The sequence below is a fragment of the Chaetomium globosum genome, genomic scaffold (assembly GCF_000143365.1).
Source record: "Chaetomium globosum CBS 148.51 scaffold_6 genomic scaffold, whole genome shotgun sequence".
In the NCBI taxonomy this organism is placed as follows: Eukaryota; Fungi; Ascomycota; class Sordariomycetes; order Sordariales; family Chaetomiaceae; genus Chaetomium; species Chaetomium globosum.
Window position 1 is genome coordinate 1496318 of NT_165981.1, and position 17934 is coordinate 1514251.

The following is a 17934-nucleotide window of genomic DNA, read 5'->3' on the forward strand; positions in this document are numbered from 1 at the left end:
GAGCCCAAGAACGTGCTCGACAAAGACATGAGGGACGCCATCCTCAAGCTGGAACGACGGGGCGAGGAGACCAGGCGCGCGAGTTACGAGCATAGACCACAGGCACGAGCCGTGGTTTCAAGAATGGGCTGCCATGCCTGAATCTGACCAGGGTACTGAAACCGATGACGTAGAGGACGCGGCGCTCTGGCGAGACCCTGGGGTTTCCGAGCTCAGATCGTAGCACAGCTCTCCACCGTTGCTCTGTTTTGGAGCTCTTTTTCAGCGGAATAAGCTGCTTCAATTAACATTTTCCTTCTCACCTTGTTGCCGTGTTGCCCTGCAATCTGCATCTTTTCGTGGTCGTCGCTGAAGCCCTTGTAAACCGGGGGCGGCCCCACAGCTGATAGGCCGTTGAGGCCCCAACAGACCGTCCGTGCACCACCACTGCCAAGCCCAACAGGAGTGACCGTGCCCGCTGCGCGCGGGCCCGCCAAAGGAAGCCTGGAGGAACGCGCCGGCGCAATTAGCCCACGACCGCATCACAATGCCGTCGTGCGATTAGTTTTAGGATGGCTGATATAAAAGTTGGGAAGCAAGCAAGAGCAGTTCTTTGGTCAATCTCAGAAGTTAGTAATACAGCACAGCGGTGCTCCAGGGCTGGCTGGTATTTCGGGGATTTCGAGCATGGTTTGGTGACGAGGATGGGTTTCTACTTGCAACTCCCACAGAGCCAACTGGTACAAAGCAACTGACATCTGCAAAAAGAACTGGCAACTCAATTAACGTTCTTTAGTTCCTGAGACAGCCGGACACCCGTTATTCCAACAGATGGCTGCCGCAAAAGGCAGTTTCTTGGCATTGACCACTCCCAATCATGCCATCCGGCGGGCGAGAGGGTGCTGTATGCAAGCGGCCCACAGCATCAGGGCCCCCAACGTGGGTGTGTGTAATCCGTAATTGGTGAGAGCCTATTGTTGCGGCCTGATCCCGCCCGGCCTGATCCTTTTCAGCTTGCTCTCGTTTTTCTCTGGCAACTGTTGTACAAGGCTGCGCTCCCCAGTGTGATAAAACAATATGTTGTTGTCACGTCGCCTCTCTCTCCTCGGGTGACTCAATTCCAGCTTCCGTCAATGTAGGCCAACCGTATATTCCTAACATTCTGCTCGTCAATCTGACGGTCTCATCCGCTTTCATCCGCACCATGACATCCCACAATGCTCTCGACAGCCCCGACCACTATGGGGTCGCTTGGATCGCTGCTCTTCCCATCGAGCGGGCCGCTGCAAAAGCGATGCTCGACGAGGAACATGCGCCTCCAACTGGCTTCGTTAGACACGAAACCGATGCAAATGTTTATACATGGGGTCGGGTGGGTGAGCACAACATCGTCATCGCCTCTCTTGCCGCCGGAGTTTATGGAACTACCTCGGCTGCGACCACGGCCTCGAGCCTGCTTGCCTCTCTACCATCCATCCGTGTTGGTCTTTTGGTCGGCATAGGCGGCGGCATCGCCCGACCGGACGAGGATTACGATATACGGCTCGGCGACGTTGTCGTGAGCCAGCCCGACGGGACCACAGGCGGCGTCTGCCAGTACGACTTAATCAAGGCCAAGTCTGGTGACAGGCGTGAGCGCAAAGGCTTTCTCAGACCACCTCCGACCGTCCTCCTTAATGCGCTTGCCAGCATCCAGGCCGATCACGAGTCGACGGACTCCAAGGTTCCCAACTTCCTTCAACAGATGCTAAAGAAGAACCCGAAAATGAATAGAAGATCCAAGCAAAGTCCTGGCTATATTCACCAGGGCACCGACAACGACCGGCTCTTCCAACCTTCATGCGACCACGTCCCCGGGTCGGACTGTCGGGGCTGTGACACGGCTGACGAGGTTAAACGCGATGCTCGAGACACCACCGACCCCGAGATACACTACGGGACTATCGCATCCGGCAACTCGCTTGTTAAAGACGCCGCTACGCGTGATCGGATTGTTGCCGACATCGGCGAGGACTGCATCTGCTTTGAGATGGAAGCAGCCGGCCTGATGAACCACTTCCCCTGTCTTGTGATCCGAGGGATCTGCGACTACGCCGATTCCCACAAGAACGATCGATGGCAACGCTATGCCTCGGCCACCGCCGCTGCGTATACCAAGGAGCTCCTAGCGTACGTGCCGGTCCAGGAGGTCCAGGAGACCAAGAGGGCACTGGACGTGCTTAATCAAGTTAGTGGTTCTATATCCTCCCACGCCCCGTGGCCTGGCCGAGCGAATAAACAAGACACAGTAATCACCTCACTTCGGAGACATTCTGACCTACATTGATTAAACAGAAACTCGATAGTGTGCAGCAGACCACTGATTCCATCCAGGCCGACCTTCGTACCGAGAAGATCGAGCGCTGGCTTCGACCCCCTGATCCGTCTACAAACGCCAACCACGCGAGGGAGCTCCGCCATGAGGGGACAGGTGCGTGGCTCCTAAAAAATCCGGTCTTCCAGGAATGGCACTCGGGGGCGCGTCGATATTTATGGCTGCATGGGCTCGCGGGATGTGGAAAGACGGTTCTCAGTGCGACTGTGCTAGATCATCTCGTAAAGGGAAACGACCGTCGTATCCTCAGCTTCTTCTTTGACTTCAGCGACACGGCAAAGCAGACCGTGGATGCCATGCTGCGGTCACTTGCTTTCCAACTCTACCGAGGCAGGGCTCGTTCTGCAGGTGTTCTTGACGCCTCATTCCAAGCACACCAGGATGGCCGCAACCAACTTGCAACGAAGACGCTCTCAGATGTTTTATTCAAGATGCTCGCAGTCCAGAAGAAAGTCTCTATCGTTCTGGATGCCTTAGACGAGTCGAGAACGAGGGCCGACCTACTCCTCTGGATCAAGGACGTAGTGTCCAGGCCCAGAGCTTGGGCCACGTCCAGCTGATCTGTACCGGTCGGCCTGAAGCCGAGTTCCTGCGCGACATCCCCTCGTTGATAGGCGAGGGAAACAGCTTAGAATTTAACAAGCAGGCTGTCAACGCCGACATCCAATCATACGTCGCAGCACAGCTTTCGCAACGACGCGAATTTCGGGACAAGCCCTTGTCGCAGGATCTCCTTCTGCTGATCCAGAGTAGGGTTGGAGACGGGGCCAACGGGATGTGAGATATCACTGCTTCGATTGATATGCTGATGGTTTGCTGACACGGTGCTTAGGTTCAGGTGGGCGTTCTGTCAATTGGATAGCCTAGCTCGATGTCGTCATGAAGCAGCTATTGAGGAGGCTCTCGCATCTTTGCCGCGGACCCTGGAAGACACGTACCGACGCATGATTGAATGCATACCGATGGAGCTTAAAAACGACGCGATGCGGCTCCTGCAGTTTCTAGTGCATTCGACGCGACCTCTCAAGCTGGCCGAGGCCAAAGAAGTAATAGCAACGCAGATCGAAAACGAGCCGCGAGGGTTTGACGTCAAGCGTCGACTGTTTTGCGATACTGATGTTTTGGACTACTGTCCTAGCTTAGTGACAGTCGTTCACGCCGCCGGCAAAGAGCTACATCTTGCCCACTTTTCTGTCAAAGAGTACCTTCTCAGAGACGAGCGGTTCAACATTGCGATTGCTAGCATTCCCATTGCGAGGACGTGCTTGACTTATCTTACGGACATAAACTGTAACCACGAAGAGATTAAGCGGGATTTTCCAATGGCAAGATTTGCGGCGGAAGTCTGGACATACTATGCCACGTTCGCTCAGGCTTCGGAGAATATGGTTCAAACAACTGTTAAGTTCCTAGAAGAGGAAGTGACGTTTCAGCGGTGGGCTCGTTTGTATCAGTCTGATAGTCCCTGGGACGATGACCCAGGTCCTCCACGAGGTTCCAGGCTCTATTATGCTTGCTTCGCTGGGCTCATAGCACCTGCAAAAGTTCTTATCAGCAAAGGAGCAGACGTCAACGCGCAGGGTGGCATCTACGGCAACGCTCTCCAAGCCGCCTCATCGAAAGGCCATCAAGAGATTGTCAGACTACTCTTGGACAAGGGAGCAGACGTCAACGCGCAGGGCGGCTTCTACGGCAACGCTCTCCAGGCCGCCTTATCGGAAGAGCATCAGGAGATTGTCAAACTGCTCTTGGACAAGGGAGCAGACGTCAACGCGCAGGGCGGCTTCTACGGCAACGCTCTCCAGGCCGCCTTATCGGAAGAGCATCAGGAGTTTGTCAAACTGCTCTTGGACAAGGGAGCGGACGTCAACGCGCAGGGCGGCGATTACGGCAACGCTCTCCAGGCCGCCTCATGGAGAGGCCATCAAGAGATTGTCAAACTGCTGTTGGACAAGGGAGCGGACGTCAACGCGCAGGGCGGCAAATACGGCAACGTCCTTCAGACCGCCTCATGGGAAGGCCATCAAGAGATTGTCAAACTGCTCTTGGACAAGGGAGCGGACGTCAACGCGCAGGGCCGGCCCATATGGCAACGCTCTCCAGACCGCCTCATGGAGAGGCCATCAAGAGATTATCATACTGCTGTTGGACAAAGGAAGCAGACGTCAACGCACAGGGCGGCAAATACGGCAACGCCCTCCAGACCGCCTCATGGGAAGGCCATCAAGAGATTGTCAAACTGCTCTTGGACAAGGGAGCGGACGTCAACGCGCAGGGCGGCAAATACGGCAACGCTCTCCAGGCCGCCTCATGGAGAGGCCATCAAGAGATTGTCAAACTGCTCTTGGACAAGGGAGCGGACGTCAACGCGCAGGGCGGCCTATATGGCAACGCTCTCCAGACCGCCTCATGGAAAGGCCATCAAGAGATTGTCAAACTGCTGTTGGACAAAGGAGCAGACGTCAATGCACAGGGCGGCAAATACGGCAACGCCCTCCAGACCGCCTCATCGAAAGGCCATCAAGAGATTGTCAAACTGCTCTTGGACAAGGGAGCGGACATCAACGCGCAGGGCGGCCCATATGGCAACGCTCTCCAGACCGCCTCATGGAGAGGCCATCAAGAGATTGTCAAACTGCTCTTGGACAAGGGAGCGGACGTCAACGCGCAGGGCGGCCTATATGGCAACGCTCTCCAGACCGCCTCATGGAAAGGCCATCAAGAGATTGTCAAACTGCTGTTGGACAAAGGAGCAGACGTCAACGCACAGGGCGGCCCATATCGCAACGCTCTCCAGACCGCCTCATGGAAAGGCCATCAAGAGATTGTCATACTGCTGTTGGACAAGGGAGCGGACGTCAACGCGCAGGGCGGCGTCTACGGCAACGCTCTCCAGGCCGCCTCATCGAACGGCCATCACGAGATTGTCAAACTGTTCGAATCAAGGGGCGCTATAACATCATCTTTGAAGCGCTCCAGCTCTAGAATTCCAGGCAACCTGGCAAAAAGACTTCGTCCTATGGTCCCTGAATCATTTGATCAAATGGCCAATCGAGATTAGAAGCTCTTTGCGATGCGTCTTGGGTTCGAGCTCTAGATTTTCGATCACCCAAGTGGAAATGGGGAAGTCTGCAGGACAGCCGCCATCTCCTGTTGATACCTCTCGTGCAAGAAGCCCTCGTCCCAAAAAGGGAATCAGTTTGTACGTGGGCTAAACCAGAAACTTCAGTATGAGCAGCATCCACTGGTCGTGTTCGTAGGAAATCCAAAGCTGAGGTCAATAGGAGTAGGTTGTTATTGAGCTTAAAGTCGCTGTAGATAGCGCGCTTGGTCTCAGCTAACTATCGCATTTCAGCCATACATGACACTCCAGGTGGGGGACGACGGCGGCGTCGGGGCGAACGTCGAGAGCATCGATCCTCAGGAGCATTACGAAGCCTTCCTGGATGTCCTATCCGCGGACCGACGTAGCGAAATCAAGGATATGGCGGCGGCCGAGGCGCTGAGGCGCTTGGACGAAGAGGCGAGGGCAGTTGACCCAAGCCAGGACGACAACAATGCTGCCCAGCGTGGTCGCCATTTCTATACCATGCTACAGGACCTCCAAGACTCGCCTTTCCGCGGCATGGGACTGCCCAGCCGCGAGGAGATCGACGCGGTATTGAAGGTCCAGAAGAAAGAGGACAGCAGCGTCACGGCGAAGATCCAGGGCAGGCAAATGAATCCGTCTTCTGCGCATGCCGGCGAGCCACACAGGAGCCCACGGTTGCCCGTTCACGGACGCGAAAGATCTCCAGAAGGGGTCGGTCCGGGCGGACAGATGCGGCTCGAGCTCGGACGTTATGCAACATACGTCGATGTGGCCCTGGGGCTCACAAGGCACTGGACCCTGAACAAGCTCCAGTCGATGGCAGTCTTACTACCAGCGGCGTTTCTTGACGAGCGCGGCACACGGCTGCAGGAAGAAGGGGGTCGGCAGCATTTCCAATACATCGGCGGCGAGGGCGGCACCGGCAAGTCTCGACGTCATACACGCCATCAAGGACATGTTCCGGCTGAAGGACGGTCTCCACACGCTGCTCTTGACGGGCGCCAGCGGTAACGCGGCCGCGCTTATCGGCGGAGTGACGCTGCACTCGGCGGCAAATATTGCGTTTGAGGGCAGGGCAGCGACAGCAAAGAACATCTCGGAAGAAGAGAAGCTGCGGTGGAAAAACATGATCATGCTGGTTATCGACGAGATCAGCCAGGTGGGCGGTCTCACGCTCGCGGCGGTGGACAGCCGCCTGAAGCAGTACAGAGACGACCAGCATCGACCGTTCGGCGGGATCCCAATGGTCATATTCTTTGGTGACTTCTTCCAGTTCAACCCCGTCCTGCAGACCAGCCTCCTCTTGCCAAGGCCTAGGGACCGCGGCGGACAGAGACCAGAGAGCTCGGCAAAGCACCTAGCTGCGCATAGGCTGTTCCTCCAGTTCACGAACGTCGTCATCCTCCGCGAACAGGTCCGCGCAGCCGGCTGTCCAAGGCTGCGGGGCTTCCTCCGGCGCCTGCGCAACGGTGATCAGACCGAGCTGGACTTCCAGCGGCTATGCCACCGCCTCCATACACCGTCGTGCGAGTCCTCGTTCGTAGATGGCTTGAGAGCCATCACGCCTCTGAACCAAGATCGGTGGGACCTGAACATGGCAGCCGTCGTCCAGTGGGCTCGTGCCCACGGCAAACACATCTCCATCTTCATATCCAAGCACGACACTGAGTCAAGGAAGCGATTGAGTACGGAAGAACTATGCCACGTGCTCCGCTACGGCGAACGACTCGCAGCTGCCAACCCCCGGCCTGTTCTTCTACGCGCAGGGGATGCCGGTCGTGGTAACTCCGCAAACCAGTTTGTCGGGCTGAAGGTCGTCAACGGGGCGCCTTTCAAGGCCGTCGACATATTCCCCGACCTCGCCGCCGGCACCATCGCCCTCGCCAGCGATGTGACTCTTCACCTTGGACCGCCGGTGGCCGTCCTCCTTCAGTCAGACGATAGCGCGGACCTCGCCATTCCCGGGCTTCCCAATGGCACCGTCTTGATCAAGAGCAAGACGGTCGCCATCCCGAGCCAAATGCGGGGCAAAGAAGGCAGATGGAGGGGCAAGCCGGGTTTCAGGTGGGTCACCCACCGAACGGGGCCTCTTTGCACCCCGGCCTTCGCTATGACAGATCAGAAGAGCCAAGGCAAACAGTTCTCGAACGTGCTCGTCAACCTCAAAGGCGTCCACTCGAGTGGCACGGCGACTCGGCCCAGCTTCATGAGCTTGTACGTGCAGCTGTCGAGGGCGCAGAGCTGGGACGGGCTGCATTTGTTTCGGAAACCGGCGCGCGGCGACTTTATCGAGCCCAAGAATGTGCTCGACAAAGACATGAGGGAGGCCATCCTACAAGCTGGAACGACGGGGCGAGGAGACCAGGCGGCGGTTCGCAAGCAAGATCACAGGTCTGAGCCGTGGTTTCAAGAATGGGAGGCCATGCCTGAATCTGGCCAGGGGACTGAAACCGATGACGTAGAGGACGCGGCGCTCTGGCGAGACCCTGGGGTTTCCGAGCTCAGATCGTAGCACAGCTCTCCACCGTTGCTCTATTTTGGAGCTCTTTTCCAGCGGAATAGGCTGCTTTAATTAATATTTTCCTTCTCACCTTGTTGCCGTGTTGCCCTGCAATCTGCATCTTTTCGTGGTCGTCGCTGAAGCCCTTGTAAACCGGGGGCGGCCCCACAGCTGATAGGCCGTTGAGGCCCCAACAGACCGTCCGTGCACCACCACTGCCAAGCCCAACTTCGAGACGCTCATCGTCAGAGGCAAGTTCCTCCAGGCAAAGCAACATGGCTGCTTCCACAATCGTTAGGATAATGACAGTAAAACTTCACAGTTTACAGGGAGATACCATGGTTTGTCTCGGAAAAGGAACCTTTCGGAAGTACTCGATCCTCGTACGTTCCTCCAGGCACAAGAGGGACCGTGCCGCTTCGCGCTCCGCCAAAGGAAGCATGGAGGAACGCGCCGGCGCAATTAGCCCACGGCCGCATCACAATGCCGTCGTGCGATTAGTTTTAGGATGGCTCATAAATGTTGGGAAGCAAGCAAGAGCAGTTCTTTGGTCAGTCTCAGAAGTTAGTAATACAGCACAGCGGTGCTCCAGGGCTGGCTGGTAGTTCGGGGATTTCGAGCATGGTTTGGGATGGGTTTCTACTTGTAACTCCCACAGAGCCAACTGGTACAAAGCAACTGACATCTGCAAAAAGGACTGACAACTCAATTAACGTTCTTTAGTTCCTGAGGCAGCCGGACACCCGTTATTCCAACAGATGGCTGCCGCAAAAGGCAGTTTCTTGGCATTGGTCACTCCCAATCATGCCATCCGGCGGGCTCGAGGGTGCTGTATGCAAGCGCCCACAGCATCAAAGCCCCCAACGTGGGTGTGTGTAATTGGTGAGAGCCTGTTGTTGCGGCCTGATCCCGCCCGGCCTGCTCATTTTCAGCTTGCGCTCGTTTTTCTATGCAACTGTTGTACAAGGCTGCGCTCCCCAGTGTGATAAACAATATGTCGTTGTCACGTCGCCTCTCTCTCCTCGGGTGACTCAATTCCAGCTTCCGTCAATGTAGGCCAACCGTATAATCCTAACATTCTGCTCGTCAATCTGACGGTCTCATCCGCTTTCATCCGCACCATGACATCCCACAACGCTCTCGACAGCCCCGACTACTATGGGGTCGCTTGGATCGCTGCTCTTCCCATCGAGCGGGCCGCTGCAAAAGCGATGCTCGACGAGGAACATGCGCCTCCAACTGGCTTCGTTAGACACCAAACCGATGCAAACGTTTATACATGGGGTCGGGTAGGTGAGCACAACATCGTCATCGCCTCTCTTGCCGCCGGAGTCTATGGAACTACCTCGGCTGCGACCACGGCCTCGAGCCTGCTTGCCTCTCTGCCATCCATCCGTGTTGGTCTTTTGGTCGGCATAGGCGGCGGCATCGCCCGACCGGACGAGGATTACGATATACGGCTCGGCGACGTTGTCGTGAGCCAGCCCGACGGGACCACAGGCGGCGTCTGCCAGTACGACTTAATCAAGGCCAAGTCTGGTGACAGGCGTGAGCGCAAAGGCTTTATCAGACCACCTCCGACCGTCCTCCTTAATGCGCTTGCCAGCATCCAGGCCGATCACGAGTCGACGGACTCCAAGGTTCCCAACTTCCTTCAACAGATGCTAAAGAAGAACCCGAAAATGAATAGAAGATCCAAGCAAAGTCCTGGCTATATTCACCAGGGCACCGACAACGACCGGCTCTTCCAACCTTCATGCGACCACGTCCCCGGGCCGGACTGTCGGGGCTGTAACACGGCTGACGAGGTTAAACGCGATGCTCGAGACACCACCGACCCCGAGATCCACTACGGGACTATCGCATCCGGCAACTCGCTTGTCAAAGACGCCGCCACGCGTGATTGGATTGTTGCCGACGTCGGCGTGGACTGCATCTGCTTTGAGATGGAAGCAGCCGGCCTGATGAACCACTTTCCCTGTCTTGTGATCCGAGGGATCTGCGACTACGCCGATTCCCACAAGAACGATCGATGGCAACGCTATGCCTCGGCCACCGCCGCTGCGTATGCCAAGGAGCTCCTGGCGTACGTGCCGGTCGCGGAGGTTCATGAGACCAAAAGGGCACTGGAAGTGCTTAATCAAGTTAGTGACCCTATATTCTCCCACGGGGGCCTTGGCAAGCGAATGATCAAGGGACAGTAATAATCCCTCTTTGAAGACATTCTGACCTGCATTGCTTCAACAGAAACTCGATAGTGTGCAGCAGACCACAGCTGCAGCGAAACTGGCCACTGATTCCATCCAGGCCGACCTTCGTACCGAGAAGATCGAGCGCTGGCTTCGACCCTCTGATCCGTCTACAAACGCCAACCACGCGAGGGAGCTCCGCCATGAGGGGACAGGTGCGTGGCTCTTGGAAAGTCCGGTCTTCCAAGAGTGGCACTCGGGGTCGCGTCGATATTTATGACTGCATGGGCTCGCGGGATGTGGAAAGACGGTTCTCAGTGCGACTGTGCTGGATCATCTCGCAAAGGGAAACGACCGTCGTATCCTCAGCTTCTTCTTTGACTTTAGCGACACGGCAAAGCAGACCGTGGATGCCATGCTGCGGTCACTTGCTTTCCAACTCTACCGAGGTAAGGCTCGTTCTGCAAGTGCACTTGACGCCTCATTCCAAGCACACCAGGATGGCCGCAACCAACTTGCAACGAAGACGCTCTCAGATGTTTTATTCAAGATGCTCGCAGTCCAGAAGAAAGTCTCTATCGTTCTGGATGCCTTAGACGAGTCGAGAACGAGGGCCGACCTACTCCTCTGGATTAAGGACGTAGTGTCCAGGCCAGAGCTGGGCCACGTCCAGCTGATCTGTACCGGTCGGCCTGAAGCCGAGTTCCTGCGCGACATCCCCCCGTTGGTAGGCGAGGGAAACAGCTTAGAACTCAACAAGCAGGCTGTCAACGCCGACATCCGATCATACGTCGCGGCACAGCTTTCGCAACGACGCGAATTTCGGGACAAGCCCTTGTCGCAGGATCTCCTCGAGCTGATCCAGAGTAAGGTTGGAGACGGGGCCGGCGGAATGTGAGATATCACTGCTTCGATCGATATGCTGATGGTTTGCTGACACGGTGCTTAGGTTCAGGTGGGCGTTCTGTCAATTGGATAGCCTAGCTCGATGTCGTCATGAAGCAGCTATTGAGGAGGCTCTCGCATCTTTGCCGCGGACCCTGCAAGACACGTACCGACGCATGATTGAATGCATACCGATGGAGCTTAAAAATGACGCGATGCGGCTCCTGCAGTTTCTAGTGCACTCGACGCGACCTCTCAAGCTGGCCGAGGCTAAAGAAGTAATAGCAACGCAGATCGAAAACGAGCCGCGAGGGTTTGACGTCAAGCGTCGACTGTTTTGCGATACTGATGTTTTGGACTACTGTCCTAGCTTAGTGACAGTCGTTCACGCCGCCGGCAAAGAGCTACATCTTGCCCACTTTTCTGTCAAAGAGTACCTTCTCAGAGACGAGCGGTTCAACATTACGATTGCTAGCATTCCCATTGCGAGGACGTGCTTGACTTATCTTACGGACATAAACGGTAACCACGAAGAGATTAAGCGGGATTTTCCAATGGCAAGATTTGCGGCGGAAGTCTGGACATACTATGCCACGTTCGCTCAGGCTTCGGAAAATATGGTTCAAACAACTGTTAGGTTCCTAGAAGAGGAAGTGACGTTTCAGCGGTGGGCTCGTTTGTATCAGTCTGATAGGGACTGGGACGATGACCCAGGTCCTCCACAAGGTTCCAGGCTCTATTATGCTTGCTTCGCTGGGCTCGTAACACCTGCGCAAATTCTTATCAGCAAAGGAGCGGACGTCAACGCGCAGGGCGGCGAATACGGCAACGCTCTCCAAGCCGCCTCATGGGAAGGCCATCAAGAGATTGTCAAACTGTTTGAAAAAAAGGGCGGTATGACATCGTCTTTGAAGCGCTCCAGCTCTAGAATTCCAGGCAACCTGAAAAAAAAACTTCGTCCTATGGTCCCTGAACCAGTTGATCAAATGGCCAATCGAGAGTAGAAGCTCGTTGCGATGCGTCTTGGGTTCGGGTCCTAGATTTTCGATCACCCAGGTTGAAATGGGGAAGTCTGCAGGATAGCCGCCATCTCCTGTTGATACCTCTCGTGCAAGAAGCCTTCGTCTCAAGAAGGGAATCAGTTTGTACGCGGGCTAAACCGGGACCTTCAGTATGAGCAGTATCCACTGGCCGTGTTCGTAGGAAATCCAAAGCTGAGGTCAATAGGAGTAGGTTTTTATTGGATGGATGGATGGAATTTATTTCGCCCGGAGGCACTAGGCCTATAGGGCCTTAGCACGCTAACTACATCCGGATCAAATCGGTTTGCCTTTAACTCGTACAAGCCCCTTACTTCTTCCCTCTGTCTCGCTGCACCATTTACCTCTTGCCTTGGTTGTTGTTAGCAGATCAACTTGGAGGCTACTTTCTCCAAGTGTTCAGCGTCCTATCTTCAGCAGCTAAAGCGGGACCTGCTGGTTAAGGCTCGTGGTTGAGGCTCGTGGTGTTGAGTGTCGGCTTCTTCTACTGTGACTGGTCTAGACTCTCCTCCTCATTCAGCTCCAGCCTTCCTGTTGCCATTGCGTATTTGATCGTCGCCCGGACTGCCTTCATATCTGGTGACCAATGCCTTGTATCTGATGGCGCTTTCCCTCCCAGATAGAACGAGAGGCTTCCTCGTCTTGCCACTGTGCATTGCAGCATGTCTTCCCTCAGAGCTGTCCATCTCACGCATCGGAAAAAGAAAGTGTTCCACTGATTCCCTCGCTTGTCCACAGGCACAAAGGTCTGACTCGACCGCCCCAATCCTGCTCAAAAAACCGTTCAGTCTCGCCATTCCGGTTCGGAGCTGCGCCAATACGCAGGCCTCCCTTCGCTTCAGCTTGTCATAGAGATGGCGCGTGTGCTTGCCTGGTAGTGCTGCGTCCATGGCCTTTGAGAACTTGCCCACGCTTACAGGTAGAACTCTTGTCGCCCGTTGTTTTTCCATTGCCAGCCTCATCGCGGTAGACTTGGCCTGGGGCATTTGGGAGTCGGGTGTGCGTCCTTGCTTCGACGCTCTCTGGGCTGCTGCCTTGGCATCCGACCCCAACGCGAAGTCAATCTCCGCTGGTATCCACAGAAAGTTGACCGAGTTCCCTCTTTGTCGGTGCAGCCTGGCCAAGTCGTAGATTTGCCGTATGATGCTTTGGCCGGATTGCTGCCGCGGCTGTCCAACTGCTGCCAGCGCTGACTGGTTCCTAGTGATCACGGTGATGTGCCTGTGGCAGATGCTAGCCGGTAACTTCTCCAGGGCCATTGCGATGGCTGCTAGCTCTGCTGTATATGGGTTCTGCTCTTCCCTTGTCCCAAGAACAACAGCATAGTTTGTCACAGTCTCGCTAGTTCTGTTGAAGAGAGTATCCCGTGCAAGGCCGCCCATGCCAACAATGCCCTTCTTTACGGATGAGCTGGTTGCGATCACGATCCCCGAAATTTTGTTGACCATCTCGGCCGCCTTCCCTCGATCGGCTTCGAGCGTCGGTCGTAGGCGAGGTACCCAGGGCGGGACGGCGTATTCCTGGATTGTCTCCATCCGGTCAACTCGTACTCCTTCGGCCACGCGGGCAATTTTCTGCAGCGGAGATACGAATCGTACGGTGTCCGGACTTTCTTCATGGCAAGGGGATGCGTTCCGGGCAGCGTGTGGATGTTGATCCACAGACTGGCTGCCGCCTGGGCGTGTCGTTCTCGTACGGGGTAGATGCTCGCTTCAGCTTCCACCACGGCTGTTGCCGCGGCTCGAAAGGCTCCCGTGATGGCCAGGGCCCCGATCTTCTGCGCCCTGTTCAGCCAGCTCAGTGCCTTTTCCCCGCACGCATGCATCCAGACATTGGCAGCGTAGTCCATGACCGGGGCTACTGTCGCAACAAATAGCTGTCTCGCTGTCCGCGGGGAAAGCATCTTCAGCCTCTTCAGGGCCAGAGCGGCTGCGAGGCCCTTAGCTGCCGTCCTAGCAATGTGCTGCTTGTAGCGGAGTTCGCGATCCATCACGACACCTAAGATTTTCGCACTTTCCTTCGGTTTGACCACTTCGCCCTTGACCGAGAACGGTTGTTCTGAAAATCGCTCCATGTTCCTCGTGAAGTGTATGATGGCTGTCCTTTCGCCTTCAAACTGCGCACCGCTCCGTTTCTCCCAGTCAAGGGCTTTGTCAATGATAGCTTGGATGCCAGTGCGGTTCGACTCCGCTGACGGGCCCGTTACCCAGGCAGTGTAGTCGTCCACGAAGGTAATTGCGCCTCCGTTCGCGTCGATCTTGTGCTGCACTAGGTCGGCATTGAAGAAGAGGAACAACACTGGAGACAGCGGCGATCCTTGCGGAAGACCCGCTTGGGGCAGCTCTTGCCGTCCAGATGTGAACCCGTTTACGGCAATGGTCGCTGTGCGCTTGGAGCAGAAGGCGTCGATCCACTTGACCAGGGGTTCAGGTATCCCTCTTGCCTTGAGCCTCTGGAGAAGCCTGTCTTTGAAGACCCCATTGTATGCGCCCTTGACATCGAAGCTGATCAGACTGAGCACTTTCCTAGCTCTCCATGCTTTGTAGATGTGTTCCTGAAGGAGAAGGAGAGCCTGTTCGGTCGAGCGTCTCTTCCTGGCTCCGAAGTGGTTGGCGGGTAGAAGGCCGCAGGTCTCCACAGCATGGGATAAACGCTCCGCAATGACTGCCTCTAGTATCTTACCTAGCGTGGAGAGCAGCGAGATGGGTCTCCAGGACTTGGCTAGAGTGTAATCGCTCTTCCCTGGCTTCTTCAATGGGATGATCTTGGCATTCTTCCACTGGCTGGGGATGTCGCCGTCTCGAAGCGACGTCCGGAATAAATTGAGCACCCTGTCTTTGACCACTGGCCCAGAGCTGTCTCCATACCATTGCCGGTAGACCGTCTTCCCCGGGCGCCTTCCATGGCTTAGCGGACAGGACCTTTTGTTCTATCTCCTCCATTGTTAGGTCTGGCATGTGTACCGGCGCCCGTTGAGGTCGTTGGCCCTCGTCTTCGATTCTCGCTGGCAAAGGTGGGAAGAAGGCGGTGAGTAACTCCTGCGCTTGTTCTGCTTTACCCTCCGTGATGGAGTCATCGGGTCGGACGAGCGGGGGTATCTTATCGCCCATCGTGCCGCTGCCGGTTTGCAGGTACTTCGTTGCTTGCCAGATGTTAGCGTCATCGGCCAGGAAGTCGTTCCAATGCGAACTCTTCTGTCTGCGGATGGCGTCATGGTACTCTTTGGCTGCCATCCTGGCTCGTTGTTCGAGCTCTGGTGCTGTTTGCCCAATCCTACGTCGAGATCTCGCCTGGTTTCTCCAAAACGTGTATGTCTGGCGAAGCCGTGTCAGGTCTGTTGTCCACCACCGCTTGGCGTATGGTGAGGGCTTGGCTTTAGGTGTCAGGGCGTAGACCGCCTCGGTTACCGCTGCCATGAGCCTGTCCGTCTGCTGCTGGACATTGCCGTCCCAGGGGATGCGTTCGAGGTTTGCTGCCACCCTAGTCCTAATTTCCGTCCAGGGCGCGTTTTTGAAGAGGAACCTCGTCTCACTGGGACGGTCCTCCACCGTGGTGTCAAAATCTGTCTCCGATTGCTCTGTGGTCTGAGCCATGGTCGCAGGGGTGAATCGCGCATCTGGAGTAGTTGGTCTGCTAGTTAAAAAAGAGGACCAGTACCAGGTCGATTGTGCTCTCAATGTCGCCTGACTGCCACGTCTTCGTGCCTCTTGGGAGGAGGCTGCAGAGGGAGTGTTCGTCCATGAGGTTGATGATGCGGTCTCCCCTCGCCTTGTCTCCGTGGTGAGACATCGTCCCCTCCCCAAAGCTGGTCGTGGCGGTTGAAATCGCCCGCCAGGATGATATCCGTTCTCGTCCCTGTTCCGTTTCGAAACCTCCTAATCAGTCGGTCAATTTCCCTCATTGCATCTTCCAGTGCTTCGTCACTACCACCCTCCACATACACTGACACCAACAGCACTGCCCGGTCTGGGAGCCGAATGCGTGCTGCGGTGAGGTCTGCCGACGGCACTGGAATTTGCTCGACCTCTATATCGCTTCGTACCCATAGCATGCTACCGAATTGGGCCACGTGGCTTCTCGTCTTGTCGTTGGTATCAGCTTCGTCCAGTTGTGATGACTCATTGGGACCGTCGTCACCAAGCCTTCGATCAGCCTGGCATATGGTTCGGAGATGGCCAGCACTGCGAAGTCCTTGAGTCCCTCGTCGTTTAGCAGACTCTGCTGCACTTCTCTCCGTTTGCGGACGTTGAGCTGAAGGATCTTAAGCGTCTTGGGCCCCATTGTTCAACCAGCGTACCCGACAGTTCTTGCTAAATGACTCGTGTGGTCCTCTGCATAGCACGCACTTCAGGACCACGGACTGACACGTCTTGTGGTGGTGACCCTGTTCCGCACACCTTCCGCATCTTTGCGGCTTTTTGCAGGCGAAGGCCTTATGGCCGATCTCCTGGCATCTGTAGCACTGGATTGGGCCTTCCCGGGGCGCGAAAACGGTCGTGTAAGCGGATTCTCCGGCGAGATGGAAGTAACGCCCGTCTAGAAGTCGCCTTGCTTCGCTGCCCTTCGTCACGTAGACAACCATCGAGCCGTAGGCCTTGCTTGTATCCTTCCTGCTGAGCCAGGCAATCTTCGCAATGTTGACGTCGTTCTCTGTCCCTAGCGTCTCTGCGAGCTCCCGGCAGGATGTTTCCGTCCGCATCGAGGACCGCTGTTCGGTTAGGCATTGTCTACCCTCACCGGGTACAACTGGTCTCTCAATACCCGCACTCCAGGAACACTGATCTTCTCTGCCGCTTCCTTGACGAGCTGGACCTCGCCTTCGTCCCTGCAAATTACTTTGACTCGGTCCGGGTTTCGGGCCTCCTTGACAACCGCAGCGCAACGCCAGTCTCCCATGCTTTCCTGTGCCCTGGCCTCTGTCTCGATTGCCTTTCTAATGTCCGCCACCTGAACGTTTCCCTTCTCTTTCTCCTCCACTCTAGATGTATCGATCGTACAGAACAACGTGTCGGTAAAGGATGAAGGCGTCGTGTTTCGCGAGGAGAGGGTGCGCACACCGCTTGGTTGGCTTGATGGTGGGGTGCGAGCGACTTCGGCGTATGACCCTCTTGCGCTTGGTTGGGACGAAGCCATGGCTACCGGGTTGCGTTGAAGGGTATCAATCTGATTCCGCGCTTGTCTCAGTTCTTCAGACAGCTGGGTCCTGGTGTCTGCAAATTGGGCGATGTAGTTCTTGAATCTCGTCGTGCTGCTTGCAGATCACCTCGCGTAGTTCGCCAATCGTGTTTCGCTGCTCGGTAATCATTCGGTACATTTCGTCTCGTTGTTCGTTGATCGCCTCCAGGAGCATCTGTATACCTGACTTCCCCGTCTCGATCCGGCTGTTGGCTCCATATAAAATCCCAGACGCGCGTGCTCCTCGCGTCGTAACCGCCCGCGTGGTCTCGCTCGCCGCTCTCCTCGACGTGGTAGCCACGTTCTCGAGCGATTGCATGGCTTCGCGAGCTTCCGCGCTCGGTTTCAACGCGCGGCTCGGTCGTCTCGGCGAAGGTGGTTGGCCGGCCACCTCGACCACGATTTGGGGCTGCGCCTCCGCCGCCATCTTGCAGTCCCTCGGCAGTGCCGCCCGACTTTCACAAAAGGTTAACCTACCGTAGAATTCTTTTTTCCTCCTGGGTTGAGTAGACTGTAATAGATCGTAGGTTTTTATTGAGCTTAAAGTCGCTGTAGATAGCGAGCTTGGTCTCGGCTAAATATCGCATTTCAGCCACACATGACACTCCAGGTGGAGCAACGACGGCGGCGTCGGGGCGAACATCGAGAGCATCGATCCTCAGGAGCATTACAAAGCCTTCCTGGATGTCTGATACGTATGT

The 17934-nt window shown here is 56.0% G+C and overlaps 4 protein-coding genes across 4 annotated transcripts in view; 3 read left to right on the forward strand and 1 right to left on the reverse strand.

The window, feature by feature from the left end:
• Positions 1 to 273, forward strand: part of CHGG_08823 (uncharacterized protein) — a gene marked incomplete at both ends in the record, with an annotated part of 2190 nt that extends 1917 nt beyond the window's left edge. The window contains one exon of the mRNA XM_001226749.1: positions 174 to 273. Within this exon, the coding sequence (XP_001226750.1) occupies positions 174 to 273 (100 nt within the window). The remainder of the gene's footprint in view (positions 1 to 173) is intronic.
• A 910-nt stretch (positions 274 to 1183) lies between these two features.
• Positions 1184 to 5414, forward strand: CHGG_08824 (uncharacterized protein; the record flags this gene model as incomplete). Its single annotated transcript, XM_001226750.1, has 4 exons — positions 1184 to 2206; positions 2314 to 2903; positions 3492 to 4416; positions 4509 to 5414. The coding sequence occupies 4 exons, from the start codon at positions 1184 to 1186 to the stop codon at positions 5412 to 5414; spliced, it is 3444 nt and encodes a 1147-aa protein (XP_001226751.1).
• Positions 5415 to 5714: 300 nt separating this feature from the next.
• CHGG_08825 (uncharacterized protein) lies at positions 5715 to 11946 on the forward strand (the record flags this gene model as incomplete). Its single annotated transcript, XM_001226751.1, has 10 exons — positions 5715 to 6256; positions 6315 to 7952; positions 8274 to 8285; positions 8342 to 8435; positions 8668 to 8815; positions 9001 to 10030; positions 10192 to 10348; positions 10480 to 10999; positions 11139 to 11744; positions 11933 to 11946. The coding sequence occupies 10 exons, from the start codon at positions 5715 to 5717 to the stop codon at positions 11944 to 11946; spliced, it is 4761 nt and encodes a 1586-aa protein (XP_001226752.1).
• Positions 11947 to 12570: 624 nt separating this feature from the next.
• Positions 12571 to 17660, reverse strand: CHGG_08826 (uncharacterized protein; the record flags this gene model as incomplete). Its single annotated transcript, XM_001226752.1, has 7 exons — positions 12571 to 13632; positions 13755 to 14652; positions 14741 to 15688; positions 16000 to 16239; positions 16405 to 16730; positions 16796 to 17254; positions 17322 to 17660. The coding sequence occupies 7 exons, from the start codon at positions 17658 to 17660 to the stop codon at positions 12571 to 12573; spliced, it is 4272 nt and encodes a 1423-aa protein (XP_001226753.1).
• Positions 17661 to 17934: the final 274 nt, after the last annotated feature.